This window comes from Pipra filicauda, unplaced genomic scaffold, assembly GCF_003945595.2.
Source record: "Pipra filicauda isolate LSUMZ 115617 unplaced genomic scaffold, ASM394559v2 scaffold4_size7858003_pilon, whole genome shotgun sequence".
NCBI classification, from domain to species: Eukaryota; Metazoa; Chordata; class Aves; order Passeriformes; family Pipridae; genus Pipra; species Pipra filicauda.
Genome location: NW_024104643.1, coordinates 6252542 through 6278928, shown reverse-complemented (window position 1 = coordinate 6278928; position 26387 = coordinate 6252542). Strand labels below are relative to the sequence as shown.

The 26387-nt window shown below is 54.4% G+C and overlaps 2 protein-coding genes across 4 annotated transcripts in view; one reads left to right on the top strand and one right to left on the bottom strand.

The window, feature by feature from the left end:
- Window positions 1–14194, top strand: part of SRC (SRC proto-oncogene, non-receptor tyrosine kinase) — a 28829-nt gene extending 14635 nt beyond the window's left edge. For 2 of the 3 annotated variants that reach the window (XM_039386722.1, XM_039386721.1), the window contains exons 3-14: window positions 1687–1936; window positions 2177–2276; window positions 2739–2756; window positions 6057–6155; window positions 7188–7291; window positions 8557–8706; window positions 8968–9123; window positions 9286–9465; window positions 9546–9622; window positions 10004–10157; window positions 10318–10449; window positions 10884–14194. In XM_039386722.1, coding sequence (XP_039242656.1) covers window positions 1696–1936; window positions 2177–2276; window positions 2739–2756; window positions 6057–6155; window positions 7188–7291; window positions 8557–8706; window positions 8968–9123; window positions 9286–9465; window positions 9546–9622; window positions 10004–10157; window positions 10318–10449; window positions 10884–11092 — 1620 coding nt within the window. In that variant the 5' untranslated portion in view covers window positions 1687–1695 and the 3' untranslated portion in view covers window positions 11093–14194. The remainder of the gene's footprint in view (window positions 1–1686; window positions 1937–2176; window positions 2277–2738; window positions 2757–6056; window positions 6156–7187; window positions 7292–8556; window positions 8707–8967; window positions 9124–9285; window positions 9466–9545; window positions 9623–10003; window positions 10158–10317; window positions 10450–10883) is intronic. The other variant, XM_039386723.1, reaches the window with a different exon arrangement.
- Window positions 14195–17303: 3109 nt separating this feature from the next.
- On the bottom strand, window positions 17304–18946 carry LOC113993906 (BLCAP apoptosis inducing factor). The gene has a single exon (XM_027732495.2). The coding sequence runs from the start codon at window positions 18832–18834 to the stop codon at window positions 18571–18573; it is 264 nt and encodes an 87-aa protein (XP_027588296.1). The 5' UTR covers window positions 18835–18946; the 3' UTR covers window positions 17304–18570.
- Window positions 18947–26387: the final 7441 nt, after the last annotated feature.

Here is a 26387-nt window from a genome sequence, read left to right as displayed (position 1 = left end):
ATGGGGTGGTGGGGGCTTCTTCTCTTTGCTTCTAAGGTCCTGCTTTCCCCTGCAGTTCTGCTTTAGTGTCTTCGGCACCAGGCTTTTAAAGTGCATTTATTTATGGGACAGACACCCTCCCCCCCGGCTGCAGGATGTGCCTCTGAATTTGCCAGTGCAGAGCTTATATTTGACCTTTCTTTGCTTCGAGAACCCCAAAGTCCAGGACAGATACACGTGGGCTGGGTCCCGTGGCAGATAGAGGCATTGGTCCTTCCTTGTTCCTGCATCCATAGGAGGAACGACAGCTCTTCTCCCCACTGGAGTGGCTTCTGGAGTCATACCTAGCAGTTTATTCTAATTCCTAAAAAATCAGTTTATTCCAATTCCCTGACCCTGGCAGGGTCTGATCCTGCCAGCATGGGTCACACCAGGACTCTGCTTGTGTACATTGCTTGTACAATGTGGGAGCTGGAAAAGAGTGGATGGAAGTTGTGTCTTCTAGGAAATAAGCCCCGAGCAATGTGGAGAGGGGAGCTGGGAGGGGAGCAGAGCTTGTGCCTGGCACCCCTAAGCTTCCCCATGGCAGGAGCCAGGGGCTCTACCCCACTGACACTGGGGCTGTGCAGGCTGCTGGGGCTGCCCATGGCTCTGGCCCTGCTCGTGGGGGTTTGGCCTGAATTCTCTCCAAAGCTGGGCTAGAAAAACCCCTGGCACAGCCTCACTAGTGGCTGCATCCAGGTCTCACACCCCACAGGCAGTGGCTGCCTCCTCTGCTGTTTCCCTGCTTCTGTGTTCTTATCAGAGATAGTCTCCTCCCTGGTTGTCTCCACCTCCCTTTTCCCTCCTGCCATGCGTGATCTAGCCTAAATATTTCCTTCCATAGCTTCAGGACACTGCTGGGTATCCTGCCATCTTTGGAGACTGCAAATAATTCCCTTCCTTCATTTATATCATTACCTTGAAGGTATTTATAGAGTGTGATCTTGAGTGGAAAGGAAGGCTATATATATAAACTATTTGACTAATATAAAGCCGAGATCCCTTGGTCCTTAGCTGTGAGCTGCCTGAAACTGCTCCCGATTTAAGCTTTTATCCCATTTGCTGCATGTTTTGGACTTCAAAGGTACATGTTCAGCAATTAAATCCCCATCCTGAGCCAGCAGTGATGCAGCTGTGGGTTCTCCAAATTTCTGTTGTCACAGTAATCCAAGCACGTGGATATTTGTCTGTGTCTTGTTTTCTCCTGTCCACGCCCTGGTACAAACTCTCATGCACGAGGAAACGCGTCTGGGTGGGACTGAGCTGCATCCCACAGCGGGTGCCTGGCCCCGGAGCTGCTGCACTCTCGACCACAGGTCCAGGCTCCATGCTCAGCATCCTCGCTCCACATTCCCAGGGCTCAGTGTGCTTCCCTCCGCTCCCAAAGTGTGTCCTGAAAACTCCACTCCTGGTGTTTCACTGGCTGCTGTGGCCACGCAGGAGGTGGCTCAGTGTTATGGAGGGGCGATGCTGTCCCAGGGCAAGGACAGGGTGGCCAGACTCCCCAGCAGCTGATGCTTGAACAGACTCCAGAGGTTGTTTCGTTTCCTGGTGGGCAGGCATCTGTCACCCAGGCCCTGGAGAGCGACTTCTGCTTACTAATTGTAATAATAATAATTACAACGATAATAACAGAGACCCTCTGCGTGTCTGTGTCTCCTCCAGCCCGGGACCATGGGGAGCAGCAAGAGCAAGCCCAAAGACCCCAGCCAGCGCCGGCGCAGCCTGGAGCCCACCGACAACACCCACCATGGGGGTTACCCAGCCTCGCAGACGCCCAGCAAGGCGGCAGCCCCCGATGCCCACCGCACCCCCAGCCGCGCCTTCGGGACCATGGCTGCTGAACCCAAGCTCTTTGGAGGCTTCAACACCTCTGACACGGTCACCTCTCCGCAGCGTGCCGGGGCACTGGCTGGTTGGTGTGGGCTGGGGCTCGGCAGGGCGGGGAGGGGCTCGGTTGGGTCTTTGTGGGCTCGGGGCCAGCTTCTTGGGGTCTTCTGCTTTTGAGGGACTCTGTGCTTGGGGGAGAAGCAGATCTGTGTGCTGTTGGCCCGTGGGAGGATGGTGGGAGAGGAGGGTCCCTGGTGAGGGGCACCCAGCGCTGTTCTGCAGCAGCACCCGTGGCCGTGCCCCTGCTGAGAGCTCTGTGTCACAGGTGGAGTCACCACCTTCGTGGCCCTCTATGACTACGAGTCCCGGACTGAAACGGACTTGTCCTTCAAGAAAGGAGAGCGCCTGCAAATCGTCAACAACACGTGAGTGTCCCCGTCCCTGTCCCTGCAGCCATGCCCATGTGGTGAGCTGCCATCTCTGTCCCTCCTGCGGAGCCCCCAGCCCAGCCCAGCAGGACCAGCTCTCCCAGGGATGGGGGCTCAGAGAGAGAGCCCCCAAATGTGCACGGGCACAGTGACTTGTCCAAGGACACTGATGCTAGAAGCAATCATTTGCCTGCTTCCTCGTCCCCCCGGCCCTGCTGCTGGTCACCGTGGCCTGGCAGCCTTGTCACCAAGCTGCCTCCTCAGCTTGCTGGCCAGTCTGTGCCCTCCAACACAGGGCCATGTCCCCACTGGTCCCCGTCCCCGTCCGTGCTCAGCTCCCTCTCATTTGCCTGGACACATTCCTCAACTTCACGGGTGCTTTCCCCTGTGCTTGCAAGCTGTCTCTGGTCTCACCTTCTCTCTTGACTCTTCTTTCTCTCCCTCCATGCTGTCACTTAGGAGGAAAGTGGATGTCAGGTGTGTATGGCACATTATTACTGTTATTATTAATGATCTACATGATCAAAACCCATCTGCTGCCCACATTAGAGCAGGTTGGTTGGAGCAGGGCTGGGAGGAGATGGTTTACCAATGGTTTTGTGGTCAGTTGGGTTTGTTTTCCTTGAGGAACTGGGACAGAGCAGGGAGTCTCTTCCCATGCTGGGGAACTGTTCCATCCAGAGCTATGTCTGCACCTGGGAGCTCTGAACCTGGCCCCTTTCTTTGTCTGTGCCTGACTCCCCTCTGCAGTTCCTTTCCAGTTGGCTCTTCACTTCCTCCTGGCCTTTTTTGCCTTTTTTTTTTATTATTTTTTAATTATACTTTTATTTTTCATGAGTGACTCTGGGGACTCAGGCACATCCTTAGGGGTCTGACCCCCAGGTTTGCTCCCCATCCTGGTCACCACAGCACACACATCATGTGCTGTGTAGAGCAGGGCAGCGTGGCCAGCTGGAAGATGCTCTTAAACATGATCCTGTGTTATTAAATCCACGTGTGGTCTGTCCTAACGTGGCACACATGGTCTGGAGCCTGGCTGGCTGAGCCAGTGTCCCCAGGCATGGAGCTGTCACAGGGTCCCCAGGGTCTGCAGCTCCTGTTCCCCTCCACTGCTGCCTTCCAACCTGGCCACCCAAAACAGCTTTGCAAGGTCAAAGAGTGGAAAGACGAGGGAACACCCTGGGAGTGAGATTTCTCCTGCAATGCTCGGGCAGTGTTGCACAAACATGTTTTCAATCTGATCCTTGTTCTCATTGTTCCAGTGCTGTTTATTAATGGTGATTTGTTTCATCCATGAAGTCCAGGATGCTCAGGGCTTCAATGCTGCAGGAAAAGCCTGAATTTGGGGGTTTGGGGGCTTCTTACTTTCAGCCTCAGCAGTGTAAGAGCCCTATGCTTGAGTTTGGGCTGTTGCAAAGTGAGCTCTGCTCGTGGAGGTCCAGACCAGGCCCATATATGTGGGTTTTTTCTTTACACCTCGTATCACTTCTGAGGTTTCCACACTTTTTTTTTTCCTCTGCTTCTATTTATCGTTCAGAGGGAAGGGTCGAGCTGTGATGGGCTCTGCAGCATCCTGGGGGGCAAAAGGGCTTCGTTTGGTGACACAGCCCTTTGGTGGAGGGTGCAGGATGTAACTGCTGACCTTCCCAGTGTCTGTGTGGGTGGGATGTCCACAGGGAGAGAGGCAGTGGAGGAAGCTGGGCAGTTTGTGCAGTGCTCAGGGCGTGAATCACTCTTCTCATTGAGTTCCCAGAGATGCTTGGACAGTCTGGGAACAGCTCAGGCTGCTGCACTTTGGGGACAGCAACAGGCAGGCGTGTGATGTCCCCTTCCTCTAGGCTCCCTGGCAGGGCATCCCTGGAGCTGTGGGGAGGGTCAGTCTGGGAAGGGCTGGCAGGTCCTGGGCACAGCAGGAGCCCATGGCCATAGTGGCTTTGCAGGGTGGTGGCAGGTTTTGGCTGCTCTGACTTAACCAGGGTTGTGCAGGACAGAAGGAGAAGCTTCCACATCACTGAGATCCCTGCTCCACGTCAGCCTCCCAATCCCCCCCAGTGCAGAAAGGCTCTCGTGGTCCCATTTCCAGTGGAGGAGGTCTCCTCCCAGCCAGCTGGCAGCCAGCAGGGATGTGGTGGGATATTTTGGGTAAGATTGTGCAGGGAATTGTTGAAATGCTTTGTTTTGATGATGATGATTATTATTATTTTTTTCCCCGCTGAGATATTTTTGGAATAGTTTGTTTTTGCTGAATTCCCAGCTTGCAGCCTTGCAGCCCAAGCTGGAATGAAGCCACAAGTCAAAAGCTGGGCATTTTTCAAGCAGATGTTTACTCTGGCCCTGTGGGAAAGAGCCCAACCAGCTTTCAGAGCCCCCTCAGTAAAGGTGACTGGGGCAGCAGCCCTGGCTGGGGAGCCCAAGCTGCCTGCCATGCACTGTGCTGGGGCTGGGAGAGGCTGAAGTGCCATCCAGGGCTGCTGCCAGGCTGGTCCAGGGGCAAAGCCCAGCTCTGTGGGTGGGAGGAGAGGCCTGGAAGGTCCCTGCTGTCCCCTGCCCCACTGACACCACTGTGGGGAGCTGGGGGCCATGTCTGGGTTCTCCTGGCCACTTGGAAGCATTGCTGGTTTAGCTGCTGGTGTGTCTGGAGTGAGGATGGAGGTTTACACATCTGCAGGGTCAGGGATGGGTCTGGATGTGGTCTGATGAGCCCTGCAGTGGTGACTGAGGTTATTAGTGTTTTTCTGTAACGTGTTTGTGGAGGTTGTCCTGCCAAGTTCCTGCATCCTTACGGGGCTGTTCCCACGAATCTGCAGTTTTCCTGTAGCCTCGTCTCCCTTGTGGTCAGGATGAGTTTGGTGACTCTGTCTTTGATGGGCAAGAAGATGCAGGTGGTGGGAGGAAGAGCCCTGCTGTCTGCAGGAAGGGGAAGCCGCCTCCTGCTGTCCTCTTGTTCCTCTCTATTCATTCCTCTCCAGCCCTGTCTGGAGCAGGAGCCTGGTGGGCAGGAGGGCAGAGTGGGGAAGAGACTCCTGCTCCTGGGGATGTGCCTGGGGCTGCTGATCCTAGGGCTGGAGGGATGGATGGTGGCTAAGCCCCAGGTTTTTGGAGACAAGTCACACTCATGGTTGTGCAGGCAGAGCCCGCCCTTTGTGGGGCTGCACGAAGCTCAGGTCAGGGCTGCAGCCACGTGGGGTGCCCATCCTGGGGCTGTGAGCAGGGCACCCAGGCTAGGCAGATCCCACTGCATCCAGGCTGGGCAGCACTGCTGGGCAGGGCTCACCCCCTGCCCAAACCTCAGCCCCTTCCTGTTGCTTTTCTGCAGCCTGTATTTAACTAACTCTCCTGGGTTTTCCTGGTGCCTTTGTTAATTGCTGCCATCCTTCTGTTGCTTCTCCCTGTTTCCCCTCCCTCCCCTCGCCTGCTGCTCCCCCCTGTCCTGCTGCTGGGACCCCCAGTGCCTCACAACCAGACCCCGTTCCCATTCAGGTGGCTCTGAAGGTATTCTGGCTCAGGGACTGCCCTGCCCAGTTTAAGTTTAAAGTTCGTCCTATATGCAGATGAGTGGCCCCACTAATAAGAGCTCACCCAGACGGAGCCGTGGGCAGGGGCTGGCAGCAGGAACACTCCTGGCTGGGGTCTGGCTGTGGGGCTGGGGCTGCAGGGCTGTCCCCCTTCCCGGCAGGGCTCTGCGCTGGCTCGTCCTCCCCCGGTGCCTGTGGGCGGGCGAGGGGCTGGCCGGGGGGCTCCTGGCTTCACACTGAGTGTGTTTTGGTTCTCTTGCAGGGAAGGTGACTGGTGGCTGGCTCATTCCCTCACTACAGGACAGACGGGCTACATCCCCAGTAACTATGTCGCGCCCTCAGACTCCATCCAGGCTGAAGAGTAATTGCCATCTTTTAGACAGTTTAAAAAAGAGCAATAGCAAACTCACCCTGAGTGTTCCTCCCTGCCCCTGCTCCATCCTGGGGGAAGCCTTCCTCTTTGCTGTTTTCCCCTTTGAGTGTGCAAACCCCGAAAATGTTTTCCAGCCTTCCTTTAAGGCCCATGAGTGCAGTGGTGCAGCGTGCTTGCGTGGTGGAGGGGGAGCAGTGGCACAGTGGGGCCATGGATGCTTTTGGTCTGTTTTTTATGGAGAGCCTGGGGAAGAGAAAGCTCCATTGCACCCTTCCAGGACTTAAAGGGGGCTCATAAAAGAGAGAGAGAGTGACTTTTTGCGTGGGCAGAGGGGCCTGTGAGAGGACAAGGGGAAATGGTTTTAAACGAAAAGAGGAGAGATTTAGATTAGATGTTAGGAAGAAATTCTTCCCTGTGAGGGTGGTGAGAGACTGGCACAGTTTGCCCAGAGAAGCTGTGGCTGCCCCATCCCTGGAAGTCTTCGTGGCCAGATTGAACAACGTGGTCTAGTAGAAGGTGTGGCAGGAAGGCAGTTGGAACGAGGTGATCTTTAAGGTCCCTTCCAACCCAAATCTATGTTTCTATGATTTTACTCCTCCACATGGACACACTGCTGATTCCACCTGTGTGGATCAGGCTGAGTGTGGAGGGAGCTGTCACACAGGGAGAGCAGGCAGGGGAAAAGCCAGATGTCTCAGAGCAGGAGGTGCCAGCTATGTCCCTTTCCCAGCCAGCAGCGTGGTATCCCTCAGCAAGAGCTTGGGGGGCTTCAGGGATCCCATTTGGGAAGGCTTTCAGAGTGAAGGTGTTCCAAGGCCTGTGGAGCAGGGTTGCTCCTTGGGCGATGCCCAGCCTGGGCTGGACGGGGACAAGGCACACCCTGAGGCACCCAAGCCCAGAGATGCAGCCCCTGGTCTCCAAAACCTGTAGTGTGGAGGCTGGGGCTGAGGCCCCTGCTTGGGCGGGCAGTGGAGGGGGTGGGGAGGTGCCGGGTGCTGAGCTGCTGCCTTGCTCCTGCAGGTGGTATTTTGGGAAGATCACTCGCCGGGAGTCCGAGCGGCTGCTGCTCAACCCCGAAAACCCCCGAGGGACCTTCCTGGTCCGGGAGAGTGAGACCACGAAAGGTGAGCAGGTCTGGGGGGGACTGGCCTCAGAGAGACCCTCTCTAAAGGGTGTGGGGGTACCTTGAGTCCCCTCAGTCACTCTGTGGAATCCAAGTTCCCCAGCTTAGGCATGGGGGGAGGGAGATGAAGAAAACTCCTGGGATCTCCCCTGCCAGTGCTGATCCCCAGGGAGCCAGTGCTGCTGCCCCCATCACATCCCCAGTGAATGTGCTGAACATACCATTACACCACTGAGCCCATGGTCTGGGGGGACGTGGCCACTTCTCTCCCAGCCCCATGGCACCCTTCAGAGAGATGGTTCAGCTCATGGCAGGGTGGGAGCTGGGACCCTCTCCATCCCAGCAGAACCACCTGGCAGGATGCTCTTTTTTCCTGTTTTTTTTCTTTACCCCCAAGTAGATGTTTTTTTGGTTTTCCCTGGTCCCTGTATAGTGGCAGTATCTTGAACATGTGCTTCCTGGGCAGGCAGGCTGAGGGAGCAATGAACTTTAATCCTTCTTTCAAGTCTGACGACTCTTTATACTTGTTTTATATCTCCCAAAAGTGTGAGTTGTGATCTTTGAGGTTTGACTGCCTGAGGATGCTGTTTCTTACCTGAAAACGTGGCTCCAAATGCACCTTTGGGAAAAGCCCCTTGATGTGCCTCTCTGTTTTTATGCCTTGAACTTATCACTAGTTATTTTATTCCGGTGGAAGCAGCTCATTCAAGCAGCAGCATAAATCTTCATCTCTGCTCTCTGTGGCCCCAGCAGCACTGCGTTGTTCTTGTATGGGCAGAGCGGAGCCAAGATCCCAAAGGGGTGTTTGTGGAGCAGGGAATTAGGCCCACCAGCCCTTGGGTCCCCTCTGAGATGCTGAGATGTAGAGGTGGTGGGTCAGGAGCTCCCCCCAACCTGCCTCCCATCTGGTCCTATCTCCTGCTGCAGAGAAGGACCTGACAGGTCTGGGGGGGCTGGGGGACAATGCCCCTGGTCAGCACATCCCATAGGATGGCTGGTGGCAAGGCTTGGCAGAGCTGCTGTGCAAGCAGGGGGCAGCTGGAGGTTGTGACTGCATGTTGTGGCTGTAGCCAGGGGTACGTGCCATCCCTCCCTGGCACCAGGTGCCAGCTGGGGCATCCAGGAGCTGCTCCCCATCCTCTTCTTTGGGTGACAGAGGGAGCCTGCATGCCCAGTCCTGCCTCCTCCACGCCCACCCTCCGTGGGACCCCATGGGGAGCTCCTGCCTGCAGCACATCTCCCCCAGCCCCTCACTCCTGCCCACAGGTGCCTACTGCCTCTCTGTCTCCGACTTCGACAACGCCAAGGGGCTCAACGTGAAGCACTACAAGATCCGCAAGCTGGACAGCGGCGGCTTCTACATCACCTCCCGCACCCAGTTCAACAGCCTGCAGCAGCTGGTGGCCTACTACTCCAGTGGGTAGCCATGCAGGGTCCCCTTGGGGTCTGGTGGCACCCGGGGTGCTGTGCCTGCTCTCGCTGCAGGGCGGTGCTGTTGGGAAGCCAGCACAGGGCTGGGGAACCCCAAACCAGTTGTGTGGGACCCTGGTGAAAAGCTGCCTGGGTTTTAGGGCACAGGGTTTGGGTACTGGTCCCCGAGGTGTTTGCTGAGAGGATGTGGGGTAAAGACATCACGTGCCTAAAAGCCCAAGTGTCACCTTGCTGTTCCTTTACTAGAACACGCCGATGGCTTGTGCCACCGTCTCACCAACGTCTGCCCCACATCCAAGCCCCAGACCCAAGGCCTTGCCAAAGATGCCTGGGAAATCCCCCGGGAATCGCTGCGACTGGAGGTCAAGCTGGGACAGGGCTGCTTCGGAGAGGTGTGGATGGGTAAGGAGCATTCCCTCCCTGCTGCCCCCTCCCTGTCACCACCTGCATCCTGTCCCCAGCCATCTGCAGGTGCCCAGAGCCTGCAGTGGGGTGGGGGAGCAGGTGAGGGACACGGCCCCCTGCCCCGTACGTGTGTCCTGAGCCGCGTGTCCTGTGCCACAGGGACCTGGAATGGCACCACCCGGGTGGCCATCAAGACACTGAAGCCTGGCACCATGTCCCCGGAGGCCTTCCTGCAGGAAGCCCAGGTCATGAAGAAGCTCCGGCACGAGAAGCTGGTTCAGCTCTACGCCGTGGTTTCAGAGGAGCCCATTTACATTGTCACCGAGTACATGAGCAAGGGTGAGCACAGGAGGGACACCGAGGGTGTGGCTGAGGGACACTGCTCCTCCACATTGCTCTGACCATGGTTTTCCTCACAGGGAGCCTCCTGGACTTCCTGAAGGGTGAGATGGGCAAGTACCTGCGGCTGCCCCAGCTCGTGGATATGGCGGCTCAGGTGGGTTTGTGCATCCCTGGGTGTCCTGCATCCCCCTCCAAGGGCGCTGGCTGCCTGAGCCCCTCACTGGGCTGTCACAGCTGTCACTGGTCAGGTAGTGGGGTGCTGTGCAGCCTTGCTTGGGTGGGTGCCATGGTCCCCCCTGGCTCTCAGCCTGGAGCTGGGTTGCAGTCTGGGACCATCGTTTTGTCCATTCCCGTTGCCACTGGTTCTCCCTGGCCAGCAAAGCCGTGTCTTCATGGGGTTGTTTGAGCAGCTGGTTGTTCCCACACCCCAGCTGGGTGCCACTGCAGAGCCATTCCCCTCTTTGCTGCTGGGCACTCCCTGGGAACCCTCGTGTCACCCTGTCAGCCTCAATGCCCCATGTGCTGGTCCCCACAGATCGCATCCGGCATGGCCTACGTGGAGAGGATGAACTACGTGCACCGGGATCTGCGGGCAGCCAACATCCTCGTGGGGGAGAACCTGGTCTGCAAAGTGGCTGACTTCGGCTTGGCACGTCTCATCGAGGACAATGAGTACACTGCTCGTCAAGGTGCGTGTCCCTCGAGGTGCCCAGGCTGGTGGCACCAGAGCAATGGCCACTGGTCCCTGGTCCCCAGAGGTGTGCGTTGTGTCTGGAGCCGACACGTGGCTCTGACTGCACAGAGACACTCGTGGCCCCACACAGCCCCTCACGCTGCCTCTCCATCCAGGTGCAAAGTTCCCCATCAAGTGGACGGCCCCTGAAGCAGCTCTGTATGGAAGGTTTACCATCAAGTCAGATGTCTGGTCCTTTGGCATCCTCTTGACCGAACTGACCACCAAGGGCAGAGTGCCGTACCCAGGTGAGGGCTGGCACCCACCAGCAGAAGCCCTGTCCCTATTGCAGTGCCCAATGCCAGCTGCTCATGCCCAGAGCTTACTCCTGGCACTCCGTGGCCCTCAGAGCCATCCTTGTGGAGTAACAAACTGATGCAAAGTTTCTCCTGCCCTTTGGGGCTGAGCTGCCCCTTCCCAGGTCGGATCCTCCCCACTGGGGTGAGCAGAGATTGGCCAGGATGCAAGGTCCCAGCCACCCTGTCCCGCTCTAGCCCAGAGCAAGGTGACAGGCTGGCGGGGACAAGATGTTCTTGGGCTGGGGGCATTTCTCTCTCCGTGGGTCACCGGGGTTGCCCCTGAGGGGTGTCCCAGCACGGCACCCTTGGTGTGTCCCCTGGGACAGGCACAGTGCAGGACCTGGCCCGGCTCTGATCAATGCCGTGTCTCCTCTGGCACGCAGGGATGGTGAACCGGGAGGTGCTGGATCAGGTGGAGCGAGGGTACCGCATGCCCTGCCCACCCGAGTGCCCAGAGTCCCTGCACGACCTCATGTGCCAGTGCTGGCGGAAGGACCCGGAGGAGCGACCCACCTTCGAGTACCTGCAGGCTTTCCTGGAGGACTACTTCACCTCGACAGAGCCCCAGTACCAGCCCGGCGAGAACCTATAGACCCGGAGTTCCTCCTGGCACCAGGGACGCTGCCGTCCTCGCCGCAGGGCACCGAGGGCTGGCCTCCCCACTGAGGGGCTGTTTTTGTGGAGCAGCCCTGGAGCAGGACGGGGCGTTGTCTGCGGATGCAGCCCGGGGAGGTGCTGGGTCCCCCCATTGCTCACTGAGACTTGTGGCCCGTGCGTAGAGCAGCGCTGTCCCGCTGGCGAGAGGAGCCCGCGGGCGCCGGCGGAGCTGGCTCGGGAGGGCGAGCAGAGCATCTCCTGCCAAGAGACTTGGCTTTTGGGAGACTTTTCCCCCCTACAGCTCTGGGATGAGCCTGGAGGGATTGGGGGACAGCATCACTCCACCTCAGACACATGGCCCCAGTCTCCTGCACCCCCTTTCTAAATCAGCACAAATTTCCCTGCCTCTTCACCCTCTCCACTGTCTCCCCCTTGGCTCCAGTTCCCCTGAGGATGCTGGCAGAGACATTTCACCACAGATTCAGAATCACAGAATGCTGAGTTGGAAGGGACCCATAAGGACTGTCAAGTCCAGCTCTTAAGTGAATGGCCCACACGGAGATCAAACCCATGACCTTGGTGTTATTAGCTCCATGCTCTAACCAGCTGAGCTAAGCTCAGTGTCATGATGGCACAATCCCTGGCTGGTTCAGAGGGGGTGATGCACTGGATGGTGGTGCCAGCATGGGATGGCAGCAGAACTCTGGTGGTCCCTCTGGCCTTACCATGACCTCAATGGCTAGTGGGTTCTGGAACCATGAAATGTGACTGCTCGTGGCTCTGGTGATGGACACTGTCCCATAGGAGCACCTGGGCACACGATGAAATCTTCCAGCTGTGTCTGTTCCCCCAGGGGACGTGTCTCTCCCCTCCTGGGAGTGGCACAGGGGATGCTGACAGAGCCCTCGCCCTGTCTGCAGCCAGCCCTGCTGCCCTGCTGTGTTTTCTCCCACCACACACTCCAGGTCTTCCAGCCACCTCCTTGTAAAGTGCCCCTCAGCCTCCACCCCTGGTTCTGCCACCAGCTGTCCCACCAGCAGAGTCCCCCGGGCTGGCCCTGCCACCAAATCCACTGCCACTGTGGGGGTTGGGTGCACGGCCCATGTAGCTGTTCAGGGTGTTGGGAGTGTTTTGGGGGAAATACTCATCTTTCACAGATGCTTTTGTTCACCTGGTACGTTTTTAGCCGGCTTCCCTTTACCCCTCATGTCTCAGCTGCCAGGTTGCAGCCCCCATGCAGCATCCCAAGCCACATGCCACGATCCCAGAGAAGAATCCTTGGAAGTGCTGTGCCACATTTGCATCCTCATCTCCCCCCTGCTTGCTCCCAAAGTCCTCAGCCGTGTTTCAGAGGTGGGTGGCTATCCCTGCCCAGCTTTGCCCCACACATATCCCATGGGGCCGATTCCCAGACTCTGTGTGGCAAATCCCAGACCCTGCCCTCTTCCACTCAACTGCTTGTACATAACCCTTGAGTGGTCCCCACACCCTCCCAGACCTAGATTTCATTGTATGGGTTGGTTTTCCCCCTCCTGTGGCTGTATCCAGCTGGAAACCCTTCACTGTGGTGGTTCACAAAGCTTCTCTCCCTCACCTCTCGGGTGCCAGCCCCACTCGCTCAGAAAAACCTGGGGAGTCTTCAGATGCTCTCCTGGGCCATGGTGGGATGGGGGCTTGGGGAGTGCTGCAGGGCAGGAGTGCTGGGGGGAAGGACACAGAGGGGGGAGCCAGTGGCTTCACCCACCTCTCAGTCCTCGGGCAGGGGGCTTTCTGTGCCTCCCCATCACCTGTGGGATGGGCTGTCCCTCCAGCACAGCCTCGTCACGGGCAGCAGACCCAACCCTCCTCTCACCAGTCCCTGCCATGGTACCAGTGTCCCAGGAAAGCTGGGTGGGAGCCCAGTGTGGGCAGGGGGTGGCCAAAAGCCCCACCCCAAATCTCCACCAGAGCAGGGTTCAGGCACAACACTGCTTCCCGTTCACCCCCACAGCTCCCTGCACACTTATTTATGAACCAAGGACTTGCTTGGTTGGTTGGTTGGTTAGTGGCTCCTTTTTTGAGTAAAACCCTCAAAATCAGCTTGATCAGGCTCTTCAGCTGGATGGAGAGATCCTGCTGGCTTGAAGGACAGCGACTGGATTAATGGATTTGTTTTTAAATCATTTCGAAAGTTGGAGCCTTTTCTCCCCCACTCCCTTCCTTACAGGTTTCTGTGTTTGGGTAGGGTCTCCCCAAACCTCCATGTTCTTGGTCTTCCCCTATTTGCAGCCCTTTGGGATGGGCAGCTGCCATGTCCCCATTGGCACTGCCAGGGACACCCTGTCCCTTGGCAGCCCTTCCGAGGGGTGGACTGTGCCTGTGACCTGTGCCACAGCTCTGCCTGAATTCCACAAAATCCCCATCCCTGGGAGAAGCCAGATTTGGTCTGGAAGCTGGGGAGAGAGAAGGCAGGCACACGAGTTCAGTTTGGCCTTTGGGTGTCTGCGGCACGTGCAGGCTCTCCTGTGGGCACAGGGGGTCAGGAGCAGCCTGGACCTGCTCACCCGGCAGGTCCAGGCTCTGGCTCTCCCTGGAAGCAGCAGGCGCAAGGAGCGCCCCGGGCTGGCTTAATGCCCCATGGATTTCGGGAAGCTTTGCCGGAGGAGACGTGCTGGGGACATTTCAGGGCAGAAGACAGTAAGGCAATGCCAGAGGAGCCCTCCTGCACAGGGCTGTGTGTCCTTGTGTCCGTGTGTCCATCGTGGTTCTGTGCAGTGGCTCTGCTGGGACTCAGCATCTCCAGACTCGCCACCACGACCGGCAGGGCCCGGAGGCCCCGGGGATTCAGAGCCTCCCCTCCACCCCCAGTGTTGCCTGGCAGTTTATTTGTTAAGCCAAGAAACTCCAGAGGGGAGCCCCCACCTAAGGATGCTTTTTGGCTTCCTGGGCCCCATCAAATCCTGCAAGTCATTCTCCTCTGCTGTTATAATTTTTTTACACAGTCTTTTGTAAAAGATCTCCAACCGACTATGCAGAGAACATGTGGATCTGTGTCTCTCCCCAGCTCCCCTCACCTGCCTTTTTTGGTGTCTAAGTAAAATATTTAGCTTTTCTTTTTTTTTTTTATTTGTTTGGGTCTTTTTTTTTGGATAATAATAAAACTGGGGAAAAAACCTGAAAAGGTCCAGCTTTGTGGGTGGTGGGGGGGTGGAGATGCTTTGAAACTCTAACGTGGATGTAAATACTTTGCAATTTGATAATTAAATACAAACAGACCTCACAAAACAAAAGTGTAGCTCATGTGTGAGAGGCCTTGTGAGCTCCTTAGCACCTGTGATGGAGGAGCTGCTGGATCCTGGAGCTTGTGCAGGGCCAATGGGAGGGCTGGAGGGGACAGGGCAGGGGCAGTGCCCCATCAGCAGAATCTGCTTCAGCAGCAATCACAAGAAGCAGGCCTGCTCTCTCTGGGTGATTAGTGGGTGCTGACTGGGATGATTAAGTAATTGATAACATTTGGGAGTAGTAGGCCCTTTGAGAGCAGGATGGTTGATGTTCCTCCTTCACCACTACCTTTATCGTCCATGTGGTCTGTAGTGGCTTTAGTGCCCCAAGTCCCTGCTCTGGCTGCTCCCTCCATCTTGGACTGGTAAGTGACTCGGTCTTATCACCTTCAATGTTTATTGCTTTATGTGTTGTTTGTCTTTAAAAGAATTAAGCGATGGTGCTGGTCCCTTGGTCCCCCTGCAGTGTGTGGACTCAGGGTGGGCTGGTCACCACAGGCAGCAGCCCTGAACTGCAAATCCTGAGTTGTGCTGAGGGTCTGGGGTCTCTCCCACAGCCCAGACCCAGCAGAAGGTCTCCTGAGGCAGGAGTGGGGTGGTGTTCATTAAAGGGTTGGCTCATGGCAGGGCTGTGCCCCCATGTCAGGCTCTCAGGTCTTGCTGCCAGTGCCACCACAGCCCCTGGTGCTCACTGGTAGCAAGGGGTGAATAGGAGGCTGCCAGCACGTGTTGACTCAGAGGACACAGCCTGTCTCTGCCCTGTGACAAGATTTGTCTTTGCTTGAGGAGCAGCAAAACCCTCTCATCAGGGGTTAATCTCCAGGCTTGGGAGGGAAGGGCTAAAGTCCTTACCTGACTTCAGCTTATGTCCCACGGCTGGGAAACCAGCTGGTGCCAAAGGGCAATGGCAGGGCTCTGTGCCACTGAGTGATGTTTGTGGCTTCCCAGGGGTTTGGCTGGACCATTCCCAGGGTGACAGCATGAGGGGAAGAGGCTGGAGGCCATGGAAGGCTGGTGCTATTGGGAGCAGGACTGTGCCTCTGGACTTGGTTGCCATCTCTGCATCTCTGTTTCTAGGGATTGGAGCCTGGGCTTTTTTCTGTATTTGTTTTTTCCCTTTACTGACCCTGCTGTGTCACTGATCTGTTATGTGACCTAGAAAAGAAAATGATCTCTCCTTCATATGGAAAGACAAAGAAACAGCTTAAGGCTCCTGCTCCCTGTATCTAGGGAGCATCAGGCAGATGGACACTGTAATTCAGCAAGGTGATGAGACTCGCTCTGTGCCAAAGTGTCAAGTGACACTTGCAGGCAGTGTCCAGGCTCAGTGGGGCCTGGCACAGCACAGCGGCTGTGTTCGAAATCCCACTGCTCTGAGTCCCCGGTGTAGCTGCCCGCCGGTGCAGTCCCCACACATCCCTGGGGACAGAGCCACCCCACTGCTCTTCTGGCAGAGAAACTCCTCGAGAGCAGGGCCAAAGCTCCGAGCGTCCCTGGGCGCAGCCAGCACACCCCTGGCCGGGAGCACAGGCCGTGTCTGCACGGGCTCAGCCCAATCTGCGGTGCACAGGCAGGGAAGCTGTGATGATGCTCTTCAGAAGTCATCGGGTCTGACCTGTTCTGCAGTCACAGGCTGGTTTTTCAATCTCTTTATAGAGGACAAGCCAGGCATTAGCATGGGATGTAAGACCTGGTTGGGTTCCTCACTCTGCCTGAGGCTTTCTGTCTGACCATGACGAAGTTGCTTTAATTTTCTGTCTTTAAAATGAAGATGGTATCTCAGGGCCCTAAAGAGGGTAAGACAGTGTGTTGTGGAGGGCTATGTGCACATCAAAGAGTGCTCCTTCTCTGCATTTGGGGTGGGAGGCTTCTAACCCCATCAGTCTACCGAGAGCTCTCCTGCAGACTCCCTCTTTTGAAGTGCTTTTTACTCTGAGCTGGGTCTCACAGAAGGGAAGGCCTGCAGCTGCACCTTGTCTTGAACCCCATGTACAAAGCCAGGGCTTGCTCTCATCCAAAGGGCTGTCTGGCTTCGTGGCTAGGATTTATTTAAATTGCTGTAAAGTGCAACTTGGCTAGTGAGCAACAAAAAAGGACTCTTGACAGAACTGACTGCATTAGCTTAAGTACATTGAAACTTAAAAGTCGCTCAGAGAACAGGCAAGAGTGAGTGCCCTCCCCTCTCCATTTATTTATGCTGATGTGACAGCTACTGGGATTTCCCTCGGCCTGACAGGTGACAGAGCTGTCACATCTATTTTTGATGTGGCACACGCTTTTTTTAATCATGTAAACACTAATATGCCCTGAACTCTTTCCAACTTGGACCTGGGCTTCACGGCGAGGGTAGAGCAAGCCAGTGTAAGCTCCAGCAGCTCCCATACCCTGTGCCATTCTCGGGTGCTCCTGGGTGCTGTTGGATCTGACAGTCCTTCTCCCCCAGTCCTACAGCCCAGGCTGGGAAGGGCTCACAGCACCACAGCTCAGCTGGGCTGCAGGCAGGTCTCTGCCCCGAGCAGAGGGACAGTTGGGGTTATGTGGTGTCGTGGGATGGGCTTACACGGCGTGAGCTCCCGGCAGACACTTTTACTGTCGGCACCAGGGATTAGTGGCTTCCAGGGCACAGCTCTGGGGGTTTATTTCATGAGCAGCAAGAGAAGGGGGAATCTGTCACGTAAGTGCAGAGATACACAGGAGGTGCTTCTGGCTGTGAGATGAGCCTGTTTAGGAATTGCCAGTCTGGTTCCCACTCTGCCCATGGTCAGGTTAACCAGTCAAGGAGAAGAATCAGTACTGGGAGCTACAGGGCAAACAGGCTTTGCCTCTTGCTGGAGACTCAGCTCCGGGGTTACTGTGCTGGGAACAGAACAATGCAGAAACACATGATTGCTGGGCTAAGGCATCCACAATGAGCAGCCAACACATCATGCTGGGCAGGAGGCCATAGACCAAAGTTTATAAAGCTTTATTAAACATTTTGAACAGCTGTGCAATGAACAAACAATACTCTGGAAGTTTCACAACCTCATAGCTTGAACTGCCTCAGGACAGCAACAGCCACTTCTGCTGTTCTCCAGCAGGAGACTGAAGGAAAGACAAACAGAGGGCAAAGGGGAGGGACACCTTTAAAGTTTAGAGACAAGTGTTTTGTGTCAACCTCTAAGGCTTCTCACAAACCAACCTCTGCCCCAGGCTTTAGGCTTGACCCACCACCACCTCAGCTGCTTGACATCCTTCTGCCAGAGAAACTGGAGATATCAGGTGTTTTTCCAGCCTCAGCACTTCTCCAGTCAGTAGCATCAGCACCTTCTGTCACCTCCAGCCCAAAAACGCTAACACTGAAAATGGTTGAAGCACTTACTGCTTCAAGCCATGCCTCTACCTCAGGACCCTCTCCTGCCCTGCCCACGCCCAGACTCCTGGGCTAGCACAGGTTTTGTAGGGTGAAGTTCACAGTGGCTTCTAAAACCCTGTGTCTTGCAGCACGCCAGTTCTTTATCCCAACAGTCAATACCTTGGTAAACCCTGGACATCTAGGAGGAGGGGAAGAGAGAGTCTCTGCTGCCTGTGAGGCTTTATAAAAGCAGCAGCATAACTGAGGCTTTCAGGCTGGGATCATCTCGGAGCATATGGAGTTCAGAAAGCACTTGGGCACTGCACACATCTCTTTGGCAGGCTGAGCAGGAGGAGGTGACTCAACTGCCTCTGGCCCCAGCAGCTTTTGGCCAAGTGCATCTGTGAGCTGTAGCATTTGCCCTTGATCAGCAAAGTGGAAAGGTGGCTCCCCACAAAGAGAGACTGAGAGAATCTTGTAGCTACTCGAGCAGGATCAGAGGGCCGAGAGCCCTGAGTTAGACCACCATGGCCTAATGCAGACCAGTGACACAACTCCACCACTGCCACCAGGGGCCAGTGGCTCGGGCCTTCAGCAGTTCTCGGTTGGGAGGGCTGGTGTCTGTTCCCGGTGATACGGGAAGGAAAAAAAAAGACTTCTGCTTCTAAAAAAGCAGGTGGTGCTGCCAGAGTTCACACAGTAAACGAGTCGAATTTCACAGGCAGAGTGGGAGGAACTTGCCACTCTAGTCCACGCACAGTTACAGGAAACAGGCTGTCCTTATTCCAGTCCCATACCTAACACCCCCCTCCTCCCCAGCCCCATCCCCTATTTAAAAGCCAAACAAGAGCCCTCAGCAGACTGGAAGGTTATGGTTTTCTAGGTGCCCACTATGCTGGGATCGTGAGCTGATTCCGGCAACTGGGATCCTGTGCAGTGATACAAGAAGCAGTTCCCCCAGCAACTGTAGCAGATGAGGAATAGAGCTGCCAGGAAGACCAAGGCACAAATCGTGCAAGGTTTCCGTTCCAGGAGAAAACTGAGCAGGTAGAATCCCATGAACATTGAGTGACTGAACCACAAGGCCGGGTTGAGGGGCTTGGGTATGAGCAGGACAGGGAGCAACCACTGCAGGCAGTACATTGTGGCTGGCTGGGGTCTCGTGGCAGCAGCAGTCGGATGTGCTCCAGAACAGTCTCCAGCAACTCCTCCGGCAGACAGGCTGTCTGTAGGGAGGGCAAAATGTCAGACTGTCAGAGAAACACAGCAAAAAAAAAATCAACTGACATTCTCATACAGCTTCATTTACTCCCAAGCATCATACGCTGATGTTTGACCTCCCAGTACTAAATTCTGGTGTGTCTTGGAGCTGGTGGAAAGTTTCCTGCTTTCTGAACCACTCAGCTGGGGACAGGATTAGCTATTGCTGGTGTAGAAGCGTTTCCTGTGTGCTCTGTTTTTCAGGCTTTTACCCAGGCTAACAATCGTGAGACCCTTTTAGCACAGTGCAGGAACAGAAAGGGAGAAGGGGAAATGAAAAGGCAAACAAGCTGCCACAGCCTTCCTATGCACGTATTTACCCAAGGCCACCCAAAGACCTGAGTGACAGTAAAAGAAAGGCAATTGAGGGGTAAAGGACTGGGTGCCACAGAGAAGTGTTAAGGGAGCATTGGTGTAGGAAGTGTCTAGGAATTGTTCAGCACACAGACTGCTTCCTCCCAGGCACAGACAATAGTCTTCCAGCAGGACAGCAGAGCAGTCCAGCTACACATGTAGCCACCCAGGAAAGCCCTGGCAGTGCCCAGGCTGTGAAACAAAGGGGGGGACAGTCCCTGCTTAAGGATTTATAATCCCTGCCAAACAGCTGAAGTCAGATAAGACAAAGAACGTGAATAGATCAAAGAGGGGATAGGCTCAAAATGGCAATTTCCATAAGTGCTGTAAACACAGGATTTCCTCACTTGGATTATTATAAAACCCTGTGGAAAAAGTGAGCTTTAAGGGCTTTCCTAAGCAGGGATGGCAGCACACTACAAGTCCAGAAAACCTGCTCCTACCTTTAGCAATCACCTCAGCTACACTAAACATGTGGTTCTGTTTTGCCTTTCGAAGCAGTACAAACATCTTCAAGAATTTCAGATGGCTTTAAAAACAGTAAATGCTTTACATGTGTGTTTACAGGTCCTGAACTGTTGGAAGGGGGCAGTAGAGTGGAGTTCAGCAGTCTGGGATAGCAATAGCAGGGCAGGCTAGAAGGTATCAGTAGGGTTGGGAGGGACTAACTGGAAGCTATCCTTCAGTTTGTGCAGTAAACCCGTGAGAAGAGGGTACTCCTACATTATTGCCCCAAAAAGGGGAAAAACCATGCAGGGGAATGGTGGAAAAGGGAAGAGCCTTGGAAGCATGTTCTTCCCTGCTATCCTATAGCACTTTATGATGACAGGCAGCAACACTGAAGGAAGCAGCTGCCAGCCAGGGCAGAGAAAGTCAGACAAGAGGGGACAGCCTTGTCCCACTAAGGAGAGTCTGGTCAGGACAGCTCCTGGCAGCAATCCTTTTATCTGCAAATACTCAGTGGGGCACTGCTCTGTCAGAAGGATGAAGGGCTGAGCCCAGCCAGTCAGGATTACAGCTTGGGGGTGGGAAGGTTAGTAGGATGAAGGAGTGAGAAGGTAAACAAACAGCACATTCCACTGGCTCCTGTTGGCAGGAGAAGGGATTTCCTGGCAAAGGGAGGGAGAATGAGGGATTGCACAGAAAAGCCAAGAGAAAACCACACACGGTTCTCTTCCAGAAGAACACTGAGGTCAGACTGGGCTCTGCTGTCAGCAGCAGTAAGGACTTTGCCATCGCTGTGTGCTGAGCACCAGGAACTATTTTATTTTAATGGCAGTAAGAGAATACAGGCAAACACCTCCACCAGCACAAACAGATTATTTGGGGGAAGTATGTTGTGCTGCTGCTCCTGCAGGAGAGTGTTCTCCAGCAAAAAAAGGGCAGCTAAAATTCAGTTAGTAAAACCAAACTGCAGCTCAGCAACCAAAGAGTTCTTTTACATTGCAATATGGATAAAGCAAATCACAGGAATAAAGTTGCCCATTTTAGTCCTGTTTTATGCAGGTCATTCACTTGCATCTTTAAGGGCAAGTCTAGTCCCAAGCCTTTTTCCCCATCTATAAGCTGGAAATAGCAATTACTTATTTCATACCAAAACATGCTGTCTGCTGGCCTTTGTGAATTGCTCCCACGTTTCTGGAGTAAACACACTGCAGAAGGACTGGAGAACTTTTTTTTTTCCAAGGGGAAGAATGGACAGAAAAGATTTAACAACAAATATTTGAATGGGAAGGTAATTAAACCCCAACACTTGACTTTTTAGTTCAGATTGCACTGAATGCAACAAAGTTGTACCAAATCATTGATCTGCAGCCACTTTAATCCTCCTGAAATGTTCCCTCCTTGAAGTTTCCTGCAATCTTTTCCTCCCAAGTGCTCCAAATATTGAGCATCAAAAATCACTGCATAAACATCATGTCATGTTTTTGCTAGATCCAGCCCTAAGTTGCCTCAGCTTGACTTCCATGGTGGTCTGTGTCACCTCTTCTTGAAGCTCTTGTTTCCAGTGCCTACAGGCAGTTGCTTTAGGCTTTCTGTCTCTAGAGCAAAGAAATGGGTAAAAAAACCCCTAAGACAATGTTTCTGTGGGAGTAGCACAAAGCTGGAACGAAGCTCTAGAATCTTTTAGAACTAATGGCATAAATCTCTCCGCTTAGAAAGGGTCATGTGTCACTATTGAGCCTTTAGCCCCCAAATGATCACAGCCTGAAAATAATTATAATTCATTTCATGGTCTGGTGTCCTTGCTCCTACAATGCTCTTCACAATAACACTCTAAACAGCAAGTTGATTTTAAGCATCTAAGCTTTACCTAAGCACTTCTTACAAACACAAAGCCATCTCAGAACAAGTTACCCATTTTTAAATATTAGTGTTTCCTGCAAGAGCTAGTTGCTTGTAGCAATAAATGCAGCCACTCTGCAGAATAAAGAACCATTTAATAGGGGTTATTTTTACTATGAAGTTTCAGTGCCAATGCCCTTCAACCTGGAAACCTCCTGGATTTTTGACAAATGCAGATATCTGAACAGTTGCTCTTTGTATCTGTAGTCAGTTTGCTTGTATTTTCACATGCCCCTTTGCTATCCACCAGTTAAAGGCTGAGGGCCCTTTGCTCTATCCCACAGCTGATCCTAGATAAATTACCCACTATTGGAGACTTCTGTAGCTCTGTTTTCCTCAAGGGACTTTCCACTAGTAAGATACATGCTCTTCACTAGAGATTTCTTTGTACAGCTGGCAATGAGACTGAGTTTTCTTTCCACACTATTGATCAAAGAGAAACAGTGTCTCTGGTTATCAACTCTTTACTGAGCAGGGAACTCTCTCCTTGGTGCCCAGGACAGGCAAATCCTTCTGGAAGCCACAACAATGTTCAGTTTTGCCTGGATTCTCAAGCAAGGTGAAACCTGCAAATGAAAGATTCCTACCTTATTGTCTTTGTCCCCTCCTCACGATCTAAGCCAAAGATAACCACGTCTCAGAGCAAATAATCACCTGTCACCCAAAGCACTGGTTTCACAACCGCATCCTGCTTTTACTCAACCAGTTGCTCTTGTTCTCCCCTGCCTGACTCACCTCCCTCCTCAGCCTGCCCCGTGTCCCGCTCTCCTCTCACCCTCAAATCATCTGACTTGGTGCCCACTCATGTTTACCCGAGGGCTCCTTTCCACCGCACCACCTTTGCCTCCTCTCGCCCCTCTGCAGCTCTTGGAGCCACTTGAACTCACTTCAGCCCCCTGGGCAGCAGAGCTGGCGATGCTCCCGCTGCTCCTCCCACAGCCATCGGCTCCCTCCGATCTGCACGTGCTGCCGGAGCCTCTTCCCTGCCGGTTCCTGCAGGCAGAGGAGCAGCCTGGGGAGGTTCCCTGTGCACCTCACTACTAGTCAGACACCAATACTTTTCCACACGCTTATTAATTGGCTTCCATCGCGTTCCCAGCCCTTCCCTCTGTCATCTTCCTTCCCAAGACTATTCAAAACCAGCTGGTCCTACTGGCGCATGTTTGCTGGGAGGATTTTGGAATTCCAGTGAGAGGGCAGTGGCACACCTTTCCCAGCCAGAAACAAACCTTCAGTTCTGGCAAGTCTAGAGTGAGTAGCACAGTTCAAGCCTGTACTGCCTTCAAATCGATCAGTCACATTCTGGAATAAATCCATCTGAGGAGCGAGTGAGCTGTTCCTCCACATTGTACAAGCTAATTCGCCAATTAGGATGTCAAGAGGTGTTCCTACACCACAGGTTTGACACATCAGTATGCCAATACCAAGTCTGTACCTTTCTCAAGAATGTTTTAATTCCTTAACAGTCCATTTACCCTGACAGGGGAGAATAATCAGCTGGCTTTCCCTAAGTACTTCAAAGGGAAGCTTGTTCAGACCTTACTAAGGCAGCCTTTAAGCCAGTACTGCCTGGATGGAACCTCCCCAGCAGATGCTTACAGAGTCATCCAGACTGGCAGCTGAAAGGTTTGCAATAAAACATTGAGTAACCTTATTATTGGGGCATGCTGGTGCCATTCTCCCCCTTTCCCAAAAGCTGAAGTTTCTGCTGGGGAATGAAGAGATACATTGGTTAGATAAAAATCTGTCGGGTTATACAGTGCACGTAAACTTAAGTATAAGCCTCAGGTACTTGAACTGTTTCTTACCTATGAGGCTCACCTGTAGTACAGATCTCTTAAAATTCTTTTGATCCAAACCCCTGTCACAGCCATTACTGCACTTCTCACTGTCAGCACATGTTCAAAACTAACTCCAGTACCACAGAGCACCCAAAGCAGCTGCTAAAGAATACACAACTCCCAGAGCACCGGGGCCATAAGAGAGGTGAAGAGCTATCAAGTGACGAGTTTGAGGAGTTCAGCTAAGAACAGTAACAGGAGAGCAGCGTCCCAGATGCCAACCCTCTGTCGTAAACCCAAGAACCACGACTGTTTGAACTCTCAGACCTATTTGCAGTATCAGGGATTAACTTCTTCGGGGCTTTTTTTAGCCTTGCCGCTATTTTTTCAATTTTTATTTAAAGCTTTATCTGCTGGTATGACTCAGCTGGAAAGAGTGAGTCTAGAATTTTTGGCAAAGGCCTTACCCCAGTCTTGGATAAGTTCATGCCTTGAACACTTGATGCAGACTAAGAAGTGGTGCAATATAATTGCAAGCAGTTTCCAAAAGAGCAACAAATCCTTGACTAACCAAGCCTCGGGCTTACAGAGTGCTTTGACTTCTCAAGGTAGAGACAAGCCAAAGCAACTCATGTTGTGAAAAGTGAGGGTCTCTGCTGAGCCACTCTTTTCATCGCTTCCATAGCTGCCCTCTGAAGTTCGTTACTCGGGGGGGTGGATGAGGATGTGTCCAGAGGCAGTGCCCACTCCATCTGGACTGCAGTGCCTTCACAGCACCAGGGTGAACAAACCTCCATCTGTGAGCAGGAAGGCAGCCGTATGATGTGTGCTTCTCTCCACAAAAGGTAGAGAAGTGATCCAAACTAAAACTAATTGTTTTTTGGAGAACTTGGACTGAGCCTGGAATTCACCAGGAATCACCGAAGCAGAAGCTTAAGTCAGTCAGCTCTGTGGTGGGATGTCAACATTCATAGTTGTCATCTGAAGTACTGCTAGTTTCATTTGTACTAATTTATTAATTCTCATGGTCCTCATTCCTGCCTTTTGCCCTTGTCTAACATCCAGAGATCAGGAATTCCAGGCCCATTCCCTAAAAAAAAAAAGTTTTCATTTGGATCCCTTCTCTAAGTTTTGTGCCTTCAAGAGGCTTCAGAGGCCTGAATTTTGCCCGATAAAGGCCAGTTTTTTGCGTCTTCTGTAGAGAGGCAAAAATGCAGTTTGGGCAAGGGGTTATGAGAAGTTATCACATATAGGTTGGAAAGACAAACGTTATTCAACTATAAGAGTATTTGCAAGATCCATTGTAATGTTTCAGTACCAGGGAAATATGGAAGAGTTCAGTGTGCTGTTGGACTGCATTTAAGAGCTTGTTTTCCCTCTTCTCTTGCACGTTTAGGATGTCATGAGCAATGTTCGCATGACAGAACAGGCTGTAAACCCGCCCTGCAACTGGCTCTGAGCATGTGTAGGGTCTGCAGCGCTGTGCTCAAAGAACATCACAGAACATCCCGCTTAGGAGGGACCCACCAGGACCACCCAAGCCGAGCTGCTGCCTCCGCTGTCCGAGCGTTGTGTTACCCCGGGGAGGAACGGGCCCGGCGCTAACGAGAGCTCCGAGCCGTAACCGCCCGAGAGCGGAGGGACAGCGGGGCGGGCGCAGGCAATGCCGTTCTGTCCGTGCTGGCAACAACCTCGCGGTCGGCTGGAGCCTTCTCCGCACCCCGCAGCTGGGAAACCTTCCCCCGTTCTCCCCCGGCCCCGCCGTTCCCGCGGTCACCCCCGCTCCGGCACGGCCCGCCGGGGTCCCGCCCGCCGCCCCGCGCCCCCCGGCCCGTACTCACGGCGCGGAGCCGCCGCCTCACGCCGCCATCCCGGGGCCGCCCCGAGCAGGGAGGGAGAGGCCGCCCGGGAGCCGGGGACACCGCCGCCCGCGCCGGCAGGCCCCGGCCGGCCGCCCGCCTGTGCCCGGGCCCGCTGCGGCCCGTGCCGGCCCCGGGCGCGGAGCTGCTCGGCGGAGGGAGCGCACGGAGCGGGGCCGGCGGCGCCTCGGGCGGGTCCGGGAGCCCCGCGCGGCGGGGCCGGGCCGGGTGCGCCTGCGCGGGGCGCGCGGCACTGCGCCTGCGCGGGGTCAGGCGGGCGGTGCTGCCGGAGCGGGGGTTTGCGGGTGTTTGTGGGGGGTTTTCTTCTTTACTAAAAGGTTTATTGTGTGTACGGGGGTTATAGTGAGCCGTGCGAGGGGCGCCTGAGGCCGCTTGGTCTATTCAGCCTTGGAGAGAGGAGAATGAGGGGAGACCTCGTTGCGCTCGTCAACACCCTCAGGAGGGCCAGCACCGATCTGTTCTCTGGTGACCGGCCACAGGACGCCAGGGAATGGTCTGGAGTTGTGTCAGGGCAGGTTTAAGTTCGATATTAGAAAAAGGTTCTTCCCCCAGACGGTGGTGGGGCACTGAACAGGCTCCCCAGGGCAGTGGGCACGGCCCCGAGGCTGCCCAGAGCTCCAGGAGCGTTTGGACAACACTGAGGGACAGGATGGGATTGGGGTGTCTGTGCAGGGCCAGGAGTTGGACTGGGTGATCTTTGTGGGTCCAGGAAGTGCCTGGCTCCATCCTCTGGACACCCTCCCTGCAGCTGCTCACAGATAAGATCCCCTCTCAGTCATCTCCAGGCTGAACAGCCCCAGCTCCCTCAGCTTTTCCTCACAAGAGAGATGCCCCAGTCCCCTCATCATCCTCACAGCCCTGCCCTGGACTGCCCTCTGAGAGCTCCATGTCTCTCCTGTACTGAGGAGCCCAAGGGGCCATGCAGGGAAGGGAGCAAAATAGTCCAGGAAAAAAAAAAAAAACAAAACCCAAAGACTAAGATTTTAAGATTGGCATTTTCACAGCCATTTAAACCCACCCAGCCGTGTTTGCAGAGCCACCGTTTCCCGCAGGGTTTTGCGCTTGGCTGGCCCGT